Genomic DNA, 20,552 nt, shown 5'->3' on the forward strand with positions numbered 1-20,552 from the left:
GCTGTCATAAAGACATAACTTGGTGGTATTGGCTTCCGTGATTCTATGTTGCCCCGCCTAGAGCAATTTGTACATAGTGTCAATATCATCAAAGAGCATACATACATGCTTGTACGATGGATACTACTCCATCAGCTAGCTTACGGTGATGCCTTTGACCCAGCAACATTTGTGAAAAAGGGGTTTTTTTCGTTTTATTTATTTATTCATTTATCGCAACCTGAAGGCGAAGACTGTCATATCTGCCAAGGATTTTGTCAACCGGAAGGACAAGTCAGAACTGTCGAGCGCAGATTTCGGTGATGTAGTTAGATACCATATTTATGATTATCTATTGCATAATGGCGACATCGAGCTACATGGCGTATGCGAAATGAATCAAGTAGCAACATATGTGGATACCGAGCTGATGACAGCATACAAGAACAACATTGTGTTGCACTGTGGCAGTTGCCTACAGCGGATTCTGGCCAAATTGATTGATATTCGCAGCTGCAAAAACACACTGCACAGTACAATGGGCAATGTGTCCAAGGGATCACACAATCTGTGTGGGATGTGTGGAGCCGGGTTGCAGATCTAATATCAAAGCCACTTAAGGCGCATGGTGATAGAAAATTCCACGGAATGGCAACAACAGACGGTATAACGATATGCATTTTGTTGCAAGACAAGATATCCAAGGCTGATGGTGCAGTAGATGCTGATGGTGCAGGAGGCGATGCTGCAGGAGGCGATGCTACAGGCGATGCTGTGGGAGGCAATACTATAGCTGACTGTCGCTATATCCACCAGATCCCACAGCCAGAGCTGCAGAATCTGAAAGGCCGCTGTGTATTCATCGATCCAGGTCGGGGCGATTTGCTATACATGATGCACGAAAATAGCAGCAATGGGAAAGAGGGTGAAAAAATGCTCTACCGCTACACACGGCAGCAGCGCAATAAGGAGCTCAAGCTGCGCCACTATGACAGGATTCGTCAGGCTACAAAGGATCAAGTCCCAGAAGATGCTGTCCGCAGAGCAGAGGCAGAGCTTTCCAAGCACTGCTGCCGGACCCTTAGCCCAGCAAAATTCCGTGCCTGCGTTGCTGCCCGTGCATCTGTGCGGTGTGTCCTAGCACCGTTTTATGCCAACACGACAGTGCGAAGGTTACCAGAGCAGCAGCTCACTAAGTCAAACAAGCAGCACCAAAGGCGCTGGAAGGCCCATCCAGGTGTCAGTACCAGTCCCAAGGTGTTTCCGCTTCACCGCAAGTTGCGCCTTGATTCATTCATGAACCAGGCCCGTGCAGACCACAGGCTTGCCGCGAAACTCCAGAGCATGTTCGGTCCAGATCCAGTGCTGATCATGGGCAATTCCAGTAATGAAAAGGAATATATGTTTCCGGTAAATACACGCTATCCTCGAGGCAGATCTTCCACATGACTTGTAGGAAAACTTGCAATTCCTTCTGCGGCGAGCAGCGACTCCTATTACTCGTCTGGCTATCTTCATCGCAGACCGTTTGCCCTATCCGCCGCGCAACAGTCTGCTCGCTAACCAATAAATGCGGATCGCTGATGTTTGGGTATGGCGTGAACTGACCAGCTTTTTGCATGAAAACGCACATGGATTTATGGGCTGTATCTGAGAAATTCAGGCGCACACGTTTTTCGAAAACTGGGTACTGGTTCGTTAGATTCTGCGGCGGGAGGTGCCAGACTTCGGTGGCATTCTGGAGGAACATCACAGCTGAATCGACAGGTGTGTTGTATGAGTATATGCATGAGCTTCTACCGATATATACTTTGGCTTCGTATTCAAAGGGCTCCCTCCACATGGGCCAAATAAGGTCTGTGGTTTCGTTTACCGACGGCGTACTAAGGCAGGGGATATTAACAGTTGGAAAGAGAATGGCAAGGATCGTCTGGGTGCTCATGAAAAACGACTGAATAAGCAGGCGGCCTCCAACTGCTAGCACAGCAAGCTGCACAAGTCTAGCAGCAGAGCGAATACTGTTCATAGCGATCTAATAGTGTAAAGCCAGTCAATATAGACGACTGTAAAAACAAGATGGCTCTCATCTATCCATGAGGTTGGATGAGTCTATGAACCCCAGCAGCTGCGGTTGCCAGGTTTGTTCCTAAAGAATAACTTACCTGTATGAGCGGCATGTTCTGTGCTTTGTAATCTCCTACATAAATTGGCACTACCCGCTGATCCAGCGTAATCATTGTGCTGATCTCTCTACACGGTCGTTCCTGATGTTGAGGTCAGTTCTGCATGTCATAAGGAATGGGGTATGCCTTTGAGCTTGGTCTCGATTGCTGACATGAAGCGGCTGTGAAAAGGTACCAGGCTATCTGAAAGTTGAGGTTTTCTTTGCAAAATATTCGGATGTTTCGTGAGAGGCACAGCAACTCTAGGCAGTGGGGGAGCATGAGATGACGGAAGAACAGAGAGGACGCTATGTACCGATAGTACTTTTATGGCGAACACAGTATAGGTATATTTATTGAATGTGTGAAGGTAAATTTTCTGGATGCACATATCTCCAGCAACAGAACCACTAGAAGGGCTAATTAACGTTTATGAGATAGAGACAGGATCAAGTGATATACTTGTACAAGCAAAACATAAGAAAAAGCAGATACCAGTGAGTGGGACAATGTTAAAATACCGCCCAGGTGGCAGAGCATGATATAGAGACGAAGGATAATTATGTGTGAACGTGTGCAGTCCACTGTAATCGGATCTTAGGATTATATCAATCTTCTACAAAACACTACAAACTGCGCCATGGTACCTGGCACGCAGGTGCTGTCAACACTGGCTGCCACACAAAATCGCACGCTGTCTCTGCTCATGTTTACTTGAATTTGTTTACCTTAAACAGCCAAACTCTAGGAGCACACCTTCGCATGTTTTCATATACCCACCGCCATCAACCGGCACCTACACACATTGGCAGTAGGGCAATCGAACAAACGGGGTTCGTGCGACCCCCACTGCCGCCACATGCCAGAGCTGATATATGGGCAATGGAGCAATACTCGCCTAACTATGAGTGCTCCGAAAATACCCCGCCATATACTTTGCATACTGGAGTAATGAAGCGTACAGCAAACCAGCAATATGCGTCAGAAAATAAACGACGCAAGGCGAGTGTTGCACATCAAAATGACAGCATGCCTCCACCAGGCGCGCAGACACCTGCATCGATGGTGGACCCATGGCCATCCCCGAAACAGAGCTATAAGAACCAACCAGCTAGATATGATGCAGTATCCGGCAATATGTGCTCATATGGTCCATTAGGACCGCACGGCATGCCAGTTGACATGCCTGATTTGGGATCTGATTGCTACCCACGACATACCATGGCATTCGCCTTGCCTCAATCTCGTCGGATTGCACCACGGTGCTTGCCTGGTAACATTACGGGCAGGTGCGCTACTGCCAAGGAACAAGACGATGGTGATATTGGCACCATATTCTGCGTTTATCCGAGCCCAAGGTCAAGGAATAGCGAAGTCTATTCGGTTGCTGGTGAGTTTGCGATGCTATGCATCCAAGGTGATGGTCCTTGACATTCAGTATGGTCATATTTTGCGGGGAGCAGCTAGTCGACCACAGTCACAGCTACACCAAGCGATGACTCAATCTTCCGCACTTGCTATTGCTGCGCTACGGTTCTGACAGCGCACACGTGTCAGAACAGAAATTCAGTGGAAGCACACCAATGTCCAAATGATCATGCCAGCACATAAGAGGTCTACTTCATCGTATAGACATCAGTGTAATCAATATGCTCTAGTGCTCTCACCACAAAGGCACACCTCAGCTTTCGAGTCATGGTTTTAATAGGAGAGAAATGAAAAATTAGCGAGAGGAAAGACCTTAGGGCGTCTGGATCGTGGGCGTCATCAGCGGTGTCTTCATCTTCAGGTGGATGGGCGGTCTCAGATCGCTGTCCTCATCATGGTCCTTGATGCCTGGCAGCTCAGCTGTGATGCTGAGGGCTGCCAGATCGTACGTGGCCAGATCGGCGCCATCGATAGGCGTGCCCGGGATCGACTGGGGCCGCGAGATCTTGCTGCTCTGCGCGTCCCGGTCGTATGGCGACGCGTAGTTCGAGTCATCAAACGACTCCGGGTAGCACCGCCGCAGCGCGCACTGCCGTGCCTTCATGTACTCGATGCCCATGCGCTTCCAGTCCAGGATGTCCGACAGCCGCTCCGTGCGGTTGCGCTGGTTGATGCGCTGCCGCCGCGACTTTTGGCAGAAGTCAAACATGTGGCTCGCCAGCTGGTCCTGCGACTCGTCGGCAGACTTCATGCGGCGGTCCACAATGTAAATTCCGTAGTCCTGCGGGTTGACAATGTTGTCCTCCATGAAGCACCCGAAGCCCGACAGGTTCGTCGTGATCGAGGGCACCCCCATCACTGTGCACTCGGCCGGCGTGTAGCCCCACGGCTCGTAGTACGACGGGAACACACCCAGATGCGTGCCGCGGATAAAGTCCTCGTAATCCAGCCCGATCACAGGGTTGTTGGCGTTCAGGAACTCGGGGTGGAACACAACCTTGACGCGGTCGTCGTCGTTGTTGAACAGCTGCACGGCCCGCAGCTGGCTCAGCACCGGGTCCTCCGAGTCGTCGGCCACATTGTGCGTGACGATTGGCGGCAGCGCATCGCGCTTCAGCGAGAACACGCGCCTCTTCAGCAGGATGCGGTCCTGCTCCGTCAGCAGATCGTCCGCCTGCGGCTCCTTGCCGCGGGCTGCCATCTCAAAGATCCGACGCCCAATCCGTGCCGACACCTCGTTGACAGTGTCCTCCAGCTGCTTGATCAGCGCCTGGCCCTTCAGCGTCTCGACCGTGAACGAGTTGACCTTGGCCGGCGTGATGATAAACGCCACCACAGTCACCGGCGAGTTGCACGCCTTCAGTCGGGCGTTGAGGCGCGCCAGGGACTCAATGTACATGTCAATACCCTTGTTGCGGTACTCGTACCGTCCCGCAGTGAAGAAGTACAGCGTGTTCTCCAGATCAAAGTTGTAGTGCCCGTAAAAGTGGCCGCGCACAAACCGGTTGATCTTCTCCTTGGCCACCTGGTGCAGGTTCTGGAACTCGTGCATCGCAGAGAACTTGACCACGTTGAGTCCGTTCGGTAGCACACCGTCGGGCTTGCGCTTCAGTAGGTATTCTGCCTCGTACGCCGTGATGTTTGACACGGTGGTGAACACGTCGACGCAGTGCGACGCCGCCCGCTCAATGCAGTACCGGTGGTAGATTCCGCGCTTGCCGGCCTCCTCGTCCACGTTGAAGTGGCGGAGGTTGTTGTAAAAGTCGACGTTGCCTGCGCACAGGTACCGCCCCAGCAGCGTCGCGTGGGTGGTGAAGATCGTGGCCACGTCAATCTTGCGCTTGTTGCACAGCACCGCGCCCACACCAGCCTGCCACTCGTGGAACTGGGCGATGATGGCGTGTTCCTGATCGTTCTTTGCGACCTATTAGTTGATTACAAGAGCACGTTGTCAGCAACAGGGCGGGTAATATCAGGCAGCAAATCCAGGTGCCAGACCGGTTTTTCTGCAGCCTGCTCTTTGTGCCTTTTTTAAGCACGGTGAACAATTGGATCGCCTCGTACGCAGTCCCCCCAACCCAAGCTTGCTCAATGAGAAAACGTCACCTACCTCGCCAGGAACCACGCATTCAGGTAGCCCAGCAGAATCGCATCGTTGGTCTCTGTGTCGTTTGGCGGCGACGGAATGCCGGCCACGCGCCAGAGGTCTCCCTTCCACTCGTCGAGCTTGAACGCAGCCGACCCGATATCAAACAGCACCACGCGGGGCGCACCGTCAATCAGCCAGCGTCCATACAGCACCTGGATGCCCTGTGCCCGGATCGACTCGATAGCCTGCTTGATGGCTGGCTGGTCCGGCTCGATCTCCTCCACCTCAACCGGCGCAGTGAACCGGTTCCACGGCCCAGTCAGATGGTACCGGTCGCCGTACTCTTGCACCGTCACGGGCACCTTGGTCTTGATGACTGTGTAGATGCCGCCGACCTTGTTGGCTACCTCCCATGAGGTCTCAAAAAGAAGAGGCTGCTGGACGTCACGCATAGCAGGCAGGAGAAGTAATAGGAAAGGGGGTGTTGTTTCTTGGGTAAGAAAAGAGAGAAAAGAAGTACAGAGAGGAAGAGCTCCCGCGGAGACAAGAAATGGTAGTAAAGCAAACAGAAACGGGTGCTGGGGAGGGGAGGGATAGCCTCTTTTTGTACACGCGCTCGGTGAATGCGCTTTGAGGGGTTTGGATGAGGGGAGGCTGGATTGGAAAGCTGGGTCCTGATATCGATGCCATCGCCCGAACAGGACCCTGTATACGCTGCGATAACGAGCTGGCCAGCAACGAGCAGGCGTGCCCCTCTCCTGATGCTTTTCTTCGCCCCCTCCCCGCTCCTCAACCAGTCAAAACCGCTGGGGAGGAATGGGCCATTGCCAGACCACCCGCGCATCAGTCGACTGCACGACGCACAAAACGACCGCTAAGTGTCGGCAAAAACAGCACCATCTCGCCTGCTCATCCCACCCTGCCCAGCCCCGCTCCCCAATCCGACGTGCGCACACGCACCCGAGTTCGAACGAGTCGACGCTGTCTGGGCTCTCCTCCCCCAAGGCCTTTGCTGAATGAGCAACCGCGCCAGATCACGCTAATCGCCCGTGGCCATTGGACTGTTTTCGCCGAGGCATCCGCGTTTGAAAATCGTCGACTGCACGGCCCTTGGGGCGATTGTCTCTTTTTTTGGGGAGGCAAGCGACAACTGCTGCCCATGTGCTGGGAGACCTACCCACGGCCACGCCTTTGCATGCTGCCCGAGCACGACTTACTTTTCGTTATCGATCCATTGCGAATAATTGGTGTATACTGCGCCTGGCAGGGCATGCCACTAATAAGGCGGCTGGCATGTACGTCCAGTGCTGTGTTGGGTGTGAGAAATCACCGGGGCAAGTGTCCTTGGACCTTTATCGATTCCCCCTGCTCTATACGTATCTTCCCACCACACCCTGCACAGCCTTGATAACAGACAATGAACAACACGCGCCGATTCGCACATGTGCTGCTGGTGATGGTGGTTACACTGATCTCCATGTTCTTGTCACCAGCAGTCCGTGCGCTGAAGCCGCGCGTGCCAGGAGCAAACGGGCGCCTGATTGTGTTTGGCGAGAGCCTGGTGGATCCCGGCAACCTGTACACGGCCATCGGCCACCTGTTCCCCTCGGCTCCCTACTACCAGGGCCGCTGGAGCAACGGGCCGACCTTTGCCGAGTACCTGGCCGACCTGCAGTGCCGCGCGATGGAGAACTTTGCCTTTGCCGGGGCAACCACCAACAACGGCAACGTGACGGCGCTGCCGGTCAAGTCTCTTGTGCAGATGCCCAGCACCAGCGAGCAGCTGCAGCTGTTCGACCTGTACCATCTGCTGACTGCCTCGGGAAGTGCATTCAAGGATGACATTGTCATGATGACTGCTGGAGCCAACGAGATCTTCCGCTCCATCGAGGGCATCCTCTCGGGCGACCTGCCCACCGACTACCTGCCGAGCGTCATTGCTGGCAACCTCAAGCAGCAGATCCTGGCGCTCAAGGAGCAGGGGCTGGTGCGCTTCATTCTGTTCTCGCTGCCGCCCATCGAGGACTCGCCGAGGAACAAGCTGGGCAACTACCCACCCGAGGTCCGCGACACCGTCAACAGGATCAACATTGCGCTCGAGCAGATGGTCGTCGAGGTCAGGGACCAGGACCGCGACAACGAGACCGACCCCAGGCGTCGCATCAAGTGGATCCACTACATCTCCTTCCACGAAATCATCGCCACCCTCGAGGACCCGCTCATCCTCGATGCCATGCACATTAAAAACAGCAACTCGTCCTGCCTCCAGACCCTAAAGTACGACATTGACCTGGGCAACGACTTTTACAACTTCCTCGAGCTCGTCACCCACGCAAACACCATCCCCATGTGCGACAACCCCGACGAGTACTTTTACTGGGACGCCTCGCACTTCTCCGCCCAGATCCACCGCACCATTGGATATATGCTCGACGACGCGGTCGCCAAGTTCGAAGCCAACGAGTGCTGGACTATCGACAGCGGTCGCATTCTGGAGCTCGTCAACCAAAACGAGCTGTACACGCCCATTGTGCTGCCCAAACAGTCCGCTACCACGTCAATCGTCCGGACCATGATGCAAAAGTTCCCCATCCTGCGCTTGGCATTCCGCACATTTATGCTTTGAGCAGCACACACTCCCCCTGCACACTCACGTAGAAATACAAGAAGCTGATGGACCCAGAAACTTGGACATAAAACAAAATACAATAACAAGACGAGCTTTTAGATAAAGAAATTATAGAAGGGTGGGGCAGCCTTTCGAAACGCAAAACTGGCAATTGCTCTTACAGCTGGCTCGTTTTCGATCTCGACCAGAATATGCTTTTGATTTTGCTCTTCACTGGCGTCTTGCCTTTCTGCCCCTGCTCCTCTGCAACCAGCGACGCGCTGCTTCTCATACTGCGCACGCTGCTTGCCAGGCTCTTCACCCGCGATGTCGCCGCCATTGTCTCTGGCCTCGGCCGAGTACTGACCTGCTCTGGCAGCGGCGACATTGGCGGCACAATTTGCGGCGGCACAATTTGCGGCGGCACAATTTGCGGCTGCACCCGCTGCTCCTGGGCTACCGGACTCTCCGGTGGCTGGGCTGCTCTGCTGACGCTGCTCTCTTCCGGCTGCCGGTTAACTGCCGGTGCCTGCTCTTGCTCCTCCTCCGGCTTGGTCCGCTGCATTTCAATGTGCATTTTCCGCACCGCCTCCTCGTCCCGGTACTCTTGTGTCTCGCGCACCACCTGCCGCTCAAGACGGAACATGTACTGCGGGATATCCTGGACTGGTGTGTACGACTCTATCAACTCAAACGGAAACTCGGTGATACCTGTGTCCTCGCTACTGTCCTGTGCGGGGTTAAACACAAGCACGACACCCTCCACAATATCCGACATGGGGGGGTGCTTTTCTGATGAAAGTAGGCTATATAAATAGGCCCGGAAGCATGAAAAAGAGAGGCTACGAAAATGATAAACGAGTCCAAGCAGAGCCGAAAGTCTGCCACAACAGCGCCGCGGACAATAGCGTTTTGTTTGCTGCCTCTTGATAGTCTGCCAAGCGCCAGAAACTTCTCGCCTTCGACAAATGCAGCGCAAGGTTTTGGCAGGTTGACAATCGCCCTGTTCTTGAACTCGCCCGCGCTGATCTGACTTTGTAATCAAATATGCACAAGTATATCTATGGATCTTATCAGGACACTGCGATCCGGGTTCTCGCCACAAGCAGCCGCCTTGCCGCTGCATACAATGTGGGGGCCATCCAGTGCTACTATCCAAGTGTGGGAACCAGGGCTGCAGTGTCTGTGCAGTCGCCCCTACGATCTGTGCGTTCGAATGACCAACCCCACATCTGGCCAGTGCCGAACAAGCCCCTCTGGTCATGCGTGCTTTTGTTTCGCAGAACGCAGCGCTTGCTCGGCCCTGTCCCTGAGTCAGGAATCTGGGCGACGAGTGATGTCAAGCGTACGTACGCTAAGGTACTCGCGCGCTTGCAACGCGGCTGGCCGACTGCCAGTCGGAGTGCGCGACATTTGCACAATCCCGGTCAGCTGGGAACACATCTGCGTCAGCTGGGCCGGCTGCTTTTGGGCTCTGCAGGTGTGTCGCTGCGGCTGGAAATTTATACTCGAGCAAGCTTTGTTTTTCTCCACATGTACCTTGCCGGTTATCGCGGCCTGCAGCCAACCGCAATGCGCCGCCCACTGGCGCACTTGGGGCAGACAGCTTTTTTGTTTTATTTTTTCTGCTTACCTAGTTGCCAATTCCAGCCTGCATAATTCGGGCCTGGCTGTGCGCCCATTGGCCAGCAGTGTCATCAGCGTGTGCTTCCTCGCCTCTCAAATTTCGCTTTTCAGACGGGTCGCACACTATTCTGCAATGCGCCTAGAGATTGGCGTGGCAAGCCAGAAAGCTCTGTTATTATACGGTCTGCCAGTGCCGCGAAGGTACACAGGACGAGCTGGCCGAATAGGGGAGAAAAATTTGCCAGCCTCCCGAACGCCGGCAGGCAACAGCATAAAAGAGGAGCGCCCAACCACCACGGATGAGGTCCTCATTCCGATTTCACTAGTTTATTCTTTTCCCACCATTTTTTCATCTCTTTCTGCGGGGCAATTAATAATCCGCCCCTTCGTAAAAGTGTTTGGTAGTGCCTGTCCCCTGGAACACGTCCTCTCGCAAAGCTACCGTCCCCCGGAAACACATCGTCATAATCGTCGCTATGCCCTTCAGAAAGAATACCAGCCCGCTGCTGGCACTTGCCGCCATCAGCCTGGTGTTCCTGCAAACTGCTGCCGCTGCCACCACTGCGCCGCGCCAGCTACTGCTTCGCCACTCTGCAGGCGATCACAGCCACAGCGAGGAGGAGACTGACTGCTACGCGTCGGGCGTCGATGATTGGAGCTCGAGCATGCACATCGCCGCCATCTTCATCGTCCTCGGCGTCGGCGGCCTGGGCTCGATGCTGCCCATCATCAGCCACTACATGCCCGGCCTGCACGTCTCACCGAGTATCCTGACCCTGGGCAAGTTCCTGGGAACCGGCGTCATCATTTCGACCGCGCTCATCCACATGCTGCCGGCTGGCTCCGACAGCCTCGGCAACCCGTGCATCGGCAGCCGCATGGGCAACTACAGCGGCTGGCCGGGCGTGCTGGTGATCATGGCCATCTTTGCTATGCATCTGATAGAGTTCCTGCTGTCCAACCACACCATGGATGGCCACTCGCACAGCCACGGGCTTCCCGGCGATCTGGTCTACTCTGCAGAGCCCGAGCCGCTGAACCTCGAGTCACAGATCATGGCGCACGAACATAACCACCACAGCCACCTCAACGACAGCTCCAACGCTACCACCATCAGCGAGGTCGAGCAGAAGCCTGACATGACGCCGCCAGTTCATGAGTCCATCGGCTTTGACACTACCGAGAACAACGAGAACTGCGATGCAGTGGCTGTCCACACACACCACAACCACGTCCACGGCTTGTCGTTTGTCGGCGGCAGCGAAGACTCGATCAAGGCACGCAAGATCCGCATCTCTACCTACATCCTCGAGCTCGGTATCTGCCTACACTCCGTCATCATCGGGGTCACCCTGTCAGTGACAGTGGGCTCTGAGTTTAAGACCCTGCTTATCGCCATTGCATTCCATCAGTTCTGCGAAGGTCTGGCACTGGGCAGTCGTCTGGCACAGATAAAATACGCTCGCCACTCGTTCATTCGCGCCTTTATCAGCGCTGCCATGTTCATGCTCATTACCCCCATCGGCATGTGCATCGGTATTGGCGTCCGCTACTCGTACGCGCCCAACTCGCCTTCGGCGCTAATCACCATGGGCGTGCTCGACTGCCTCTCGGCAGGCATCCTGATCTACAGCGGTCTGGTCAATCTGCTTGCTGAAGAGTTTGGCACCCTCGAGTTCCGCAGCTACAAGCGCGGCATGAAGACTGCCTGCTTCATTGCCATGTTTGTGGGCGCGGCCATCATGGCAGTCATCGGCAAGTGGGCCTAAACACGCTGCTGTGAAAGCACCCCCCCCCCCGTATATATAGTTATCTCGTTCCTTTTTTCCACTCTTCCACGGCAATTATAATATACTTTCATCACCAGCATTCCGGAATCACGATTTCAGAAGCCACACGTCAGACTCATTGTACTGTGCTGATCGCCGACACATACAGATACCTTGCTATGTTATGTAGATTGTGAATTACTCTGCACGGTATCCAGGCTTTCTAAAACTGCGTTGTGGTGTATTTAATAAACAGTTACAATCTACTTTCTCGCCTAGTCCTCGTAGCCAGTGGTTGCGCGCCGGGGACGGTTCGGGACTACAGGCATACTGGTATGGTTAGTAATACATGGGCTGGCTGCAATGATTATCTGGCTTCTGTCCATTCTTAAACCTCTTCTACTTACGAGGATAGCTGGTCGGGACGGCCTTGGGTGCAACAAAACCGAGCTTCTGACGAATGGGCGGCACAAGGAGAACCAGAGCGGGACCTACAGGCAAATGATTTGAGCAAACACAAGTCATAGTGGTATATGGGCTTCGTCAGGGAGCTGCCTACAAGCACACATATCGCTGCTTCGACAGTGCACGCTCCTTTTGGCTCCTGTTGAGCAGCCACTTCTGCCCACGATGCGCTACCTCCAAAACCGAGACCGAGACCCCAGATTGCGAACGGGTGACTGAATGTGGCAGCACGAATCGACGCGAACATTTTGAATATAGAGAGAGCGCTGTATGATGTTGAAAAGAGTTAGAAATGCTGTCGGAATTGGAGCCCATTGAAATTCAGACCTCGAAATGAGCGCATCGCGCTTATCTCGAGCAGGTGATCTCGATCAAAATCAGATGATCAAATTCAACGACCGCCATCACGTGAGCATCGGTTTGATCGCTGCTTGTCGGCAAATTCGTTGTTCCGCTTCAGCACAGCCAGGCAGCTATCCGAGCGCCAGAAGGCCTGCCCTGGTATCAAGGGGTAGTTGGATAGCCATTTGTGCAACAGACATGGATTGGGCTAGTCCGCGATATGCAGTCACCAACTCCGTGTCAAGCGTGGGCAACATTTGTCTTGCTCGTTTCACGGAATGTCCTTTTGGCCTTCAATATTTTGTGCCCAACAATTTCTTATTTCAAACCCGTCAACTGTGGCTGTTTGCGCTATACAAGTCTGATCATCCACAGCCGCTGCACGTTAAATATGCTGCCTACTGGCTGGTATGGCGGGGGATTGCCGCACGACAAGTCTCAGGCGGGCGGAGGGGCAAGGAAATGTCGGTATTGGATCCGGATGGATTGCCTCCTCAGCCACTGAGCCGCTGCATGATTGGCAATGACGACGGCAACGGACTGTTTCAACACCGGCCCCAGGCACGTCTCTTGGGTTAACTGGCAAATGCGCTAGACTGTTAGTGCAGAGATCTGGGTAGGCGGTTGTCGAATAGAATCTCTTTGGCTGCTTGGGTCCTGGGTTTATAGCAGCTTGCGCCTGTCGATTCACTGGATCCCTTGTCAGCTACGAAGGATGGGGCGAAGAGCATCCTAGCCAGTATCAAAAACCAGACTGAGACTGCGGTCCGCATGGAATGTTTGTTCCACACAGATTGTTTGCAGCTACTTTTACCCACTCCCCGTAGATCCACAGCATCCCCTTCTATTTTCATCCACATTCTCTCCAAGACCGTAATCCCTTCACTCGTCCTCGCAGCGTCAGCTGTGAAGGCTATGCCTATCCCTGGCACTGAGGATTTGCTGTCTGCTACTAGCCCCAACTCGTACAGCTCTTCTCTTGTTGTCTTTGGCGACAGCCAGAGCGATAATGGCAGCACATATCACTACAGCAACAGCTACATGTGGAACGAATACAGTGCCAAACTTTTGAATTTGAACCTCGAAAACTGGGCCATTGGCGGTTCCACCAACGACAGCAAGTTCGTCCCCGGCTACGGCTGCACCCAGCTGATCCAAAGCACCACCGACGTGGTTGCCTAGTACCTCGTCAAAAACACCAGTGTACCCACACTCAAGAAGCGCTCATCGATCGTTGTAGTTGGCGGCGGGCGGTAACTCGCTGTTCTACAGCCTGGGCGGGCTTTCTGACGGCAATATCGACATGCAAGGCTTTGTTGATACCCTGGCCAACAATCTGTTTGACAACGTGAAAAAGCTGCTGGATGCCGGCTACCCGAATATCTACCTGCTCACCATGCCCAGCTTCGATGCGATTCCAGCAATCGCTGAATACGGTGTCACTAGCCTGGGCCAGACACTGGCACCAATGTTCGATACGGCGTTTCGCAGGGGCCTGAGGAGCCTGTTCTGGACGCATGGCTCGCGCTCCTTTGGAGTCAATCTCTTTGACCTTGGCTGCGTTTATGATCTGATGGCCAAACCAGAGAGTCTTGCCGCTCTGACATCACAACGGGCAATGACTGGTGCATCACTTACGCCAAGGACGGCTCTGAGATCTACTGCACTGATCCTGATACCCGCTACTATTACGACGACTTCCATGCCTCGGGCCGCATCCAGTACATGCTCGGTCTCATTTTTACCAGCATTGTCCGCAGCCCGTTCTTCAGACCAGACATCTGGAACCTGGCGCTATCCTGGCGGCAAAGTACAATGTTGCCAAGAGCGACAACAAGCACAACATCATTGCCAGCAGCCCGTGAGGTATGGCAATAGACGCCACATGCACTGTCCGCATCTAATACAAACAGCTAGTACATGTGGGCTGGAACCCGATCACTGGAAACGCCCTAGACATAATATGCGCCCGGTATACATGCCACGCATACCGATTGCTCGGGGCCGAGGGGACCGCTTCTCGATTTGTTATGTACTCGTTTCGAAATCACGCTGGGCGGATGATCGGCGGCCTGATTTCAGGCTCGATTTTCAGGCAGCTCTTATCCCCATTAACGACAGCGCGCTGTTTCCATATGCCGCGTCAGGAGACAGTCCCCGTTTCCCTCCAGATTAGTTCCTTATTTAGTTCCTTCGGGATTCACCGTGAATACAACCACCACTCACTTCCGTGTCCGTTGTTGGAAGGAGGCCGTGCTGTAGGTTGCACAGGAGGCCTAGTGAAGCCAGTTTACGCTGGCCGAATTTATTTAACCTAAGCCGACTGCCCTTGCGGCTCTTTTGCGAAGAACACCCCCTTCCCTCTTCATCGCGCTTTCCCTTTATCTCTCTACAACCACAGCCCGATATTTTTTATTATCATGCTCCTCAGCTCGCTTTTCCCGATTTCCGCGCTTGCTCTGGGCTCGGTGGCTGCCGCTGGGACTTCCCAAGTGCGTGCCTCCCAAGGAGCGCGCCTCGCTGATCGTCTTTGGTGACAGCCTCAGCGACAACGGCCACATGCCGCACTACTCGAACTACTCCAAGTACTGGGGTGGCCGCTACAGCAACAGCTACATGTGGAACGAGTACTCGGCCAAGCTGCTGGATCTCAATCTCGAGAACTACGCGATTGGTGGCTTCCACGACCGACAACAAGTTTGCCCCTGCCTACGGTCGCACGCAGCTGATTCCTAGCGTCACCGAAATCGTTCACCAGTACCTCGCCAACAACACGAACGTCTCAGACTACAAGAAGAAGAATTCGATCATCGCCATCGACGGTGGCGGCAACGACCTCTTCTACAGCCTGGACAATCTGTCGACCGGCAAGATGAGCATCACCTACTTTATCGATACATTGGTGCAGAACCAGATAGATAGCATCAAGACCTTCTGCTTGACGACGGCTACCGCAAGATCTACCTCCTCAACCTCCCCAGTCTCACCATGGCGCCTGCTCTCGCTGAGTATGGTCCGGCTGTCCAGGGCCCTGGCCGGCATGCTCACGCCTGTGCTCAATGCTGTCTTCCGGACCAAGCTCACTGCTCTCCGTCTTAAGAACCCGTCCAAGGCTGCCGAGGTCAAGTTCTTGCAACATGCAGAACCTGATGGACACCAGCAACTCGCCTATGGTTCTGCGTGCCATCAACGTCACCGACACCAAGAATCCCTGTGTTGTTGACCATGCCGACGGCTCGCAGACGTACTGCACTGATGACGATATCCGCTACTACTACGACTCGTTCCACCCCAGCGGCCGCCCGCACTACCTGATCGGCGTTGCCTTTGCCAACATTGTCAAGAACCCGTCGTACCCGGTTACCAAGTGGTCCCTCACCGACATTGCCAAGCAGTACGACATTGCGCACAGCGACAAGAACCACAACATTCTTGCCAGCAGCGCTTAAGAATTTAAGGACACAGCGGCGCTAATCCCTCACCGGTTAACCTTTTCATTTCGGGCTGAGCTGTGGTACGAATACACGTTTTGCCATATTTTTAGGTGTGTTAATTGCCACATTTGGCGGAGGCCGAGTATGCAGTGCTGTCAATATCCATGTCGTACATGGCGGGTGCGGAGCGAACGGATGACTCGCCCAGCGCCAAGGGTTGTTTGTGTAAAGTAAACAAATGGCGGAGCAGAGATCGACGCGGGCTCCCTTCCAGCCTCAACCCTTGGAGCTTTGCCACCCCTTTCATATGATAGGACACCGGTCCTGCCTGCGCCATGAGAAAGTACCCGTTTTTATTTCAGGTGTGCTCCGTGTTTGGAAGCCCTCGAACTTCTGAGGAGGATATGCTCGCCTATTTCAGCACTGCTGTTTGGGCGCATTCGAGCTCAGCCTGCATGTTCAACGCACGGTGTGGACCATCGCCATGGCGAAGCTTCCTATTTAACCGACATGCCCCGCCCCTTTCCTCAACCTGAATTAAGCATAACCCTCTCTCATCTTCGCTACCTCCCTCCCCTCCCCTCCCTTCCCAGCCTATTCCTTATCGCCATTATTATCATGCTTTTCAGCACGCTTGCCCCTATCTCTGCGTTGCTTCTTGGCTCTGCATTGGCCCAGACGCCGCCCAGCTTTACCACTGGTAGCGACCGCCCTTCCCTTATCCTTTTCGGCGACAGCCTCAGCTGACAACGGCTACATGCCGCACTACTCCGAACTACTCCAAGTACTGGGGCGGCCGTTACGCCAACAGCTACATGTGGAACGAGTACTCGGCCAAGCTGCTGGATCTCAATCCTTGAGAACTACGCGATCGGTGGCTCCACGACTGACAACAACTTTATCCCTGCCTATGGCCGCACGCAGCTGATTCCTAGCATCACTGATACTGTGAAGGCCATATCTCGCCAATAACACGAAACGTCTCAGACTACAAGAAGAAGAACTCGATCATCGCCATCGACTGGCGGTGGCAACAACCTGTTTGGTGCCCTGAACGACATCAAGTCGGGCAAGATGAACATCTTCTACTTTATCGACACCATGGTGCAGAACCAGATCGATAGCATCAAGGCTCTGCTTGACGATGGCTACCGCAAGATCTATCTCCTCAACCTCCCCAGTCCTCACCATGGCGCCCTGCTGTCGCTGAATACGGAACCATCGTCTCTGCCCTGGCCGGCATTCTGACGCCGCTCATAAACGCCGCTTTCCTGGCCAAGCTCGGTATCTTGAAGCTGACCAACATGTCCAAGGCTGCCGAGGTCAAGTTCTTTGACATGCAGGACCTGATGGACACCAGCAACTCGGATGTGGTTCTGAACGCCCTCAACATCACCGACACCAAGAACCCCTGTGTTGTTGACCATGCCGACGGCTCGCAGACGTACTGCACTGATGACAATGTCCGCTACTACTACGACTCGTTCCACCCCAGCGGCCGCCCGCACTACCTGATCGGCGTTGCCTTTGCCAACATTGTCAAGAACCCGTCGTACGCAAGTTAACAAGTGGTCCCTGGCCGATATTGCCAAGCAGTACGCCATAGGGAGCCAGCGACAACAAGAACAACATCATCGCCAACGACGCCTAACTTTTCATGACCCCTCAATAGACATCAGTTCATTTGAAAGCCAGTTCTCGTACAGCCGAATGTTGGAAATCGCGCATGCTCGGCATTCCGCTCCGTCTCCTTTGTGCAAACCGATTGGCAATTCCCTGTTCATTCAAGAACCCATTTGCACTCGCTGCAGTGTTGAATGTGCCAGATCCCACACTGGTAATAAAATATCTTGGCATTTCACACCCATCTGTAGGGATCCAGTAGATCTCTAATAAGTACGGTGCAGCAGCAATGAACTCCGCTTTGTTTTGGGGTTCAGGGCAGCTGTCGGCATTATCGGCCGGCTCGGAACCAACATGTCGAACCAAACATCTAATGGTCCTGCGTGCTTGGGGCAGCTTATTTCTATTTCCACGGCGGTATGTATGAAGTGCGCCTGATCGGGCATCTGCGCTCTTGAGATAACCTGTATACCTGTTTTAAAGTGCCAGTCAGATATACTGGACTCTGCAGCATTCTGTATTGCTCTGGCAGCCAAGCAGGCGCTGTAATAGCATGGGTTCATTCTGCCCTCCCACATTTGCAGTCAGTGCGAGTATTCTGCCCACACTCTAAAATGCAAAAGCGTGTGCGCCTGGACGTACCACGGTAGGCGCCCTTGGAAAGGGACAGCGGCCCAGCTGCATGCCTTCACTGGCCAGCTATTCCTGTAAACACAAGGTTTTGCTGGGGTTGATCACCCGGCTCCTTTTTATTTTTGGCCAAGCAATGAACATTCCGATTTGCATCGATACACGCCAAGAGCAATATGCTTCTAGAATGCTCTAACCAATTGCGCTTATGTGTGGTCTCAACTGAACCCACCGTTGGGTGCCCGGAGGACCCGCCACAAGGTGACAAAAACGGTATGTGCGGCGGAGGTTACATCCCTTGCTCCAATCTTGATTTGGAGCTGCCCAAGTGCACAAACACTCCGTGTCCTGTTTTGGCAGCCGACGTATGGTTGCATCTGTCCATGCCGCGATGTCGGACAAAACTTTGTGCAATGGGAAGCTTAATCCGGCTTTGCCGACGTGCTGCGAAATACCTGCTTTGAGCCAGCTGGTTTTCCGCACGACCTTGCTGGCCGTCGTTTTGGCAGTGCAGACGACCGGCTTCTGAGAAGATGGTGATTACCAAAGAGCCCATTGCCAGGCCTTGCGAATTAACGGCAAGCCCATTAGGCAGGTTGGCGCCAAGAGTATGCTGGTATTTTATCAATAGGCTACAAACACAATGGGCTACAAACACATGCCGATTGCTAGCGGACTTCGTTAACATCGCCCGAGAGGTCAGCTCCAGGCTGTTGCTCAGAAACAACCCCGAGTAGCAAACAGCAGTCGAAAAAAGAAGGTTTGGCATGTTTTGGTCTGAAGGATCAGGATCGGCATTTATAAGAACCAATGTGAATGAAAGTTGGCACTGGTCCTGCCCAATGAGGAACCAAAGCTTCGTGCGTACTAGAAAGCTGACACGATTGCTGTGGCAGCAGGGAGAAATGAGCCGCAGCGCCATCTCGTTTGGCCAGATTATTGACGGTCTTTGACCATTTGTCTCAGTGGTGGCAAAAACCAGCAGGAAAGAGGCCAATTAGTTGCACGGACTTGACGTTGGATTGGTGTTCCTTGCAGCGGCCGCTGAGAGGGAGCAATCTCATTTTCTACAAGCGAGACCGCGTGGTAGGACTTGAATCGAGGCTGCAGACGGACGCATGGGTATAAAAGCGTCTATGCGCGTTGAGAAATCTCTATTGTATCTGTTATCCAACACCGTTCTCTTTCCCTCTTACCTTTATCCCTTTCTTTATTCCGTATCCACGCAAGAGATGCTGTTCAGGTCTCTCATTACCTCTTCTCTCGCACTTGCATCGGTTGCGTTCGCCGCACCGGTTGACACGACCACTAATGCTCCATCCGACCCTACCGTCGAGACCTACAATGCCTTTGTGCGCCCCTCAATGATCGTGTTCGGCGACAGCATGTCGGACAACGGCCACATGCCGCACTACTCCAACTACTCGCAGTACTGGGGCGGTCGGTATAGCAACAGCTACATGTGGAATGAGTACACTGCGTTCCTGACTAACCTGAAACTGGAGAACTATGCCATCGGCGGCTCTACGACCGACAACAGCTTTGTGCCTGCCTACGGTCGTACGCAGCTGATCCCCAGCATCACCGAGATTGTCAAGCAGTACATTGCCAACAACACTGGCACGTCAAACTTCAAGAAGGTGAACTCGCTGGTGTTCATTGACGGCGGAGGCAACGACATTGGCTACTCCGCCGATGGACTCAGCAATGGTTCGATTGACGCGACCTGGTTTGTCAGCACTCTTGTGGGCAACCAGGTAGCCAACGTCAACCGGCTGCTGGACGCCGGCTACCGCAACATCTACCTGATCAACTATCCCTGATGCTGGGGGCCGCATTACTGCCACTGTCACGGGCACCACCTACACGCAAAACCCAATCATTTCTGCTGTCAACAACGGCCTCAAGAACTCTGTCGCCTCCATCAAGAAGTCGCGCTCGGATGCCAACAACGTCAGCCTGCTTGACTTGGACTCGATGATGTCGGTGATTCTGGACAAGGATGTGCTCAAGGCAATCAACATCACAGATCTGTACCCGCCGTGCGCTGACTACAGCACTAACGGCGAGCAGCCCACCTTCTGCTCGGACCCTGACACCCGGTTCCTGTATGACCCGTCACACCCCAGCGGCCGCATCGAGTACATTCTTGGTGTGACTGTCGCGACGATGCTGCAGATTCCGTTCTTCTCTTCGTCGTCTCCTGTCGCTGCAGGTTCTGGCTAAGCTGTATGATATTGCGCACAGCGACAAGGACCACAACATTATTGCGTTTTCCAACTCGATCTTTGGTTAAGATGTCTGCCTTCCTTAATGTTACACGTTCAAGCCAGCTTATGTAATTTCTGCATGTGTGGGCATGGCCAAAGGAAATCATCATCGGCTGCGTTTATCCCA

The 20,552-nt window shown here is 53.7% G+C and overlaps 9 protein-coding genes across 9 annotated transcripts; 6 read left to right on the forward strand and 3 right to left on the reverse strand.

The window, feature by feature from the left end:
- The first annotated feature begins 2,492 nt into the window (after positions 1 to 2,492).
- Positions 2,493 to 2,766, forward strand: DL89DRAFT_270557 (uncharacterized protein). Its single transcript, XM_040888759.1, has one exon. It carries the CDS (start codon positions 2,525 to 2,527, stop codon positions 2,681 to 2,683), a length of 159 nt encoding a protein of 52 aa, XP_040739913.1. The 5' UTR covers positions 2,493 to 2,524; the 3' UTR covers positions 2,684 to 2,766.
- Positions 2,767 to 3,826: 1,060 nt separating this feature from the next.
- DL89DRAFT_279292 (glycogen synthase) lies at positions 3,827 to 6,430 on the reverse strand. The gene is made up of 4 exons (XM_040889568.1): positions 5,680 to 6,430; positions 5,517 to 5,595; positions 4,130 to 5,493; positions 3,827 to 4,078 (listed from the first exon to the last, which is right to left on the reverse strand). The coding sequence occupies exons 1-4, from the start codon at positions 6,108 to 6,110 to the stop codon at positions 3,883 to 3,885; spliced, it is 2,070 nt and encodes a 689-aa protein (XP_040739914.1). The 5' UTR covers positions 6,111 to 6,430; the 3' UTR covers positions 3,827 to 3,882.
- Positions 6,431 to 7,075: 645 nt separating this feature from the next.
- On the forward strand, positions 7,076 to 8,355 carry DL89DRAFT_295863 (uncharacterized protein; the record flags this gene model as incomplete). The annotated part of the gene is made up of 2 exons (XM_040890698.1): positions 7,076 to 8,221; positions 8,317 to 8,355. The coding sequence occupies 2 exons, from the start codon at positions 7,076 to 7,078 to the stop codon at positions 8,353 to 8,355; spliced, it is 1,185 nt and encodes a 394-aa protein (XP_040739915.1).
- DL89DRAFT_286715 (uncharacterized protein) lies at positions 8,324 to 9,150 on the reverse strand. The gene has a single exon (XM_040889882.1). It carries the CDS (start codon positions 9,042 to 9,044, stop codon positions 8,445 to 8,447), a length of 600 nt encoding a protein of 199 aa, XP_040739916.1. The 5' UTR covers positions 9,045 to 9,150; the 3' UTR covers positions 8,324 to 8,444.
- Positions 9,151 to 10,214: 1,064 nt separating this feature from the next.
- On the forward strand, positions 10,215 to 11,759 carry DL89DRAFT_270559 (ZIP zinc/iron transport family). Its single transcript, XM_040888760.1, has one exon. The coding sequence runs from the start codon at positions 10,369 to 10,371 to the stop codon at positions 11,659 to 11,661; it is 1,293 nt and encodes a 430-aa protein (XP_040739917.1). The 5' UTR covers positions 10,215 to 10,368; the 3' UTR covers positions 11,662 to 11,759.
- A 17-nt stretch (positions 11,760 to 11,776) lies between these two features.
- On the reverse strand, positions 11,777 to 12,436 carry DL89DRAFT_92775 (uncharacterized protein). The gene is made up of 2 exons (XM_040892267.1): positions 12,069 to 12,436; positions 11,777 to 11,980 (listed from the first exon to the last, which is right to left on the reverse strand). Exons 1-2 carry the CDS (start codon positions 12,371 to 12,373, stop codon positions 11,860 to 11,862), a joined length of 426 nt encoding a protein of 141 aa, XP_040739918.1. The 5' UTR covers positions 12,374 to 12,436; the 3' UTR covers positions 11,777 to 11,859.
- A 23-nt stretch (positions 12,437 to 12,459) lies between these two features.
- Positions 12,460 to 14,644, forward strand: DL89DRAFT_260690 (uncharacterized protein; the record flags this gene model as incomplete). The annotated part of the gene is made up of 3 exons (XM_040885811.1): positions 12,460 to 12,876; positions 13,138 to 13,649; positions 13,741 to 14,644. The coding sequence occupies 3 exons, from the start codon at positions 12,460 to 12,462 to the stop codon at positions 14,642 to 14,644; spliced, it is 1,833 nt and encodes a 610-aa protein (XP_040739919.1).
- A 153-nt stretch (positions 14,645 to 14,797) lies between these two features.
- Positions 14,798 to 16,037, forward strand: DL89DRAFT_270560 (uncharacterized protein). The gene is given in 6 exon segments (XM_040888761.1): positions 14,798 to 14,960; positions 14,980 to 15,165; positions 15,194 to 15,370; positions 15,391 to 15,476; positions 15,496 to 15,589; positions 15,612 to 16,037. 6 exon segments carry the CDS (start codon positions 14,889 to 14,891, stop codon positions 15,915 to 15,917), a joined length of 921 nt encoding a protein of 306 aa, XP_040739920.1. The 5' UTR covers positions 14,798 to 14,888; the 3' UTR covers positions 15,918 to 16,037.
- A 3,296-nt stretch (positions 16,038 to 19,333) lies between these two features.
- On the forward strand, positions 19,334 to 20,483 carry DL89DRAFT_270561 (uncharacterized protein). The gene is made up of 3 exons (XM_040888762.1): positions 19,334 to 19,921; positions 20,064 to 20,360; positions 20,383 to 20,483. The coding sequence occupies exons 1-3, from the start codon at positions 19,388 to 19,390 to the stop codon at positions 20,449 to 20,451; spliced, it is 900 nt and encodes a 299-aa protein (XP_040739921.1). The 5' UTR covers positions 19,334 to 19,387; the 3' UTR covers positions 20,452 to 20,483.
- Positions 20,484 to 20,552: the final 69 nt, after the last annotated feature.

Source organism: Linderina pennispora (genome assembly GCF_002104995.1).
Source record: "Linderina pennispora strain ATCC 12442 chromosome Unknown DL89scaffold_20, whole genome shotgun sequence".
Taxonomy (NCBI): domain Eukaryota; kingdom Fungi; phylum Kickxellomycota; class Kickxellomycetes; order Kickxellales; family Kickxellaceae; genus Linderina; species Linderina pennispora.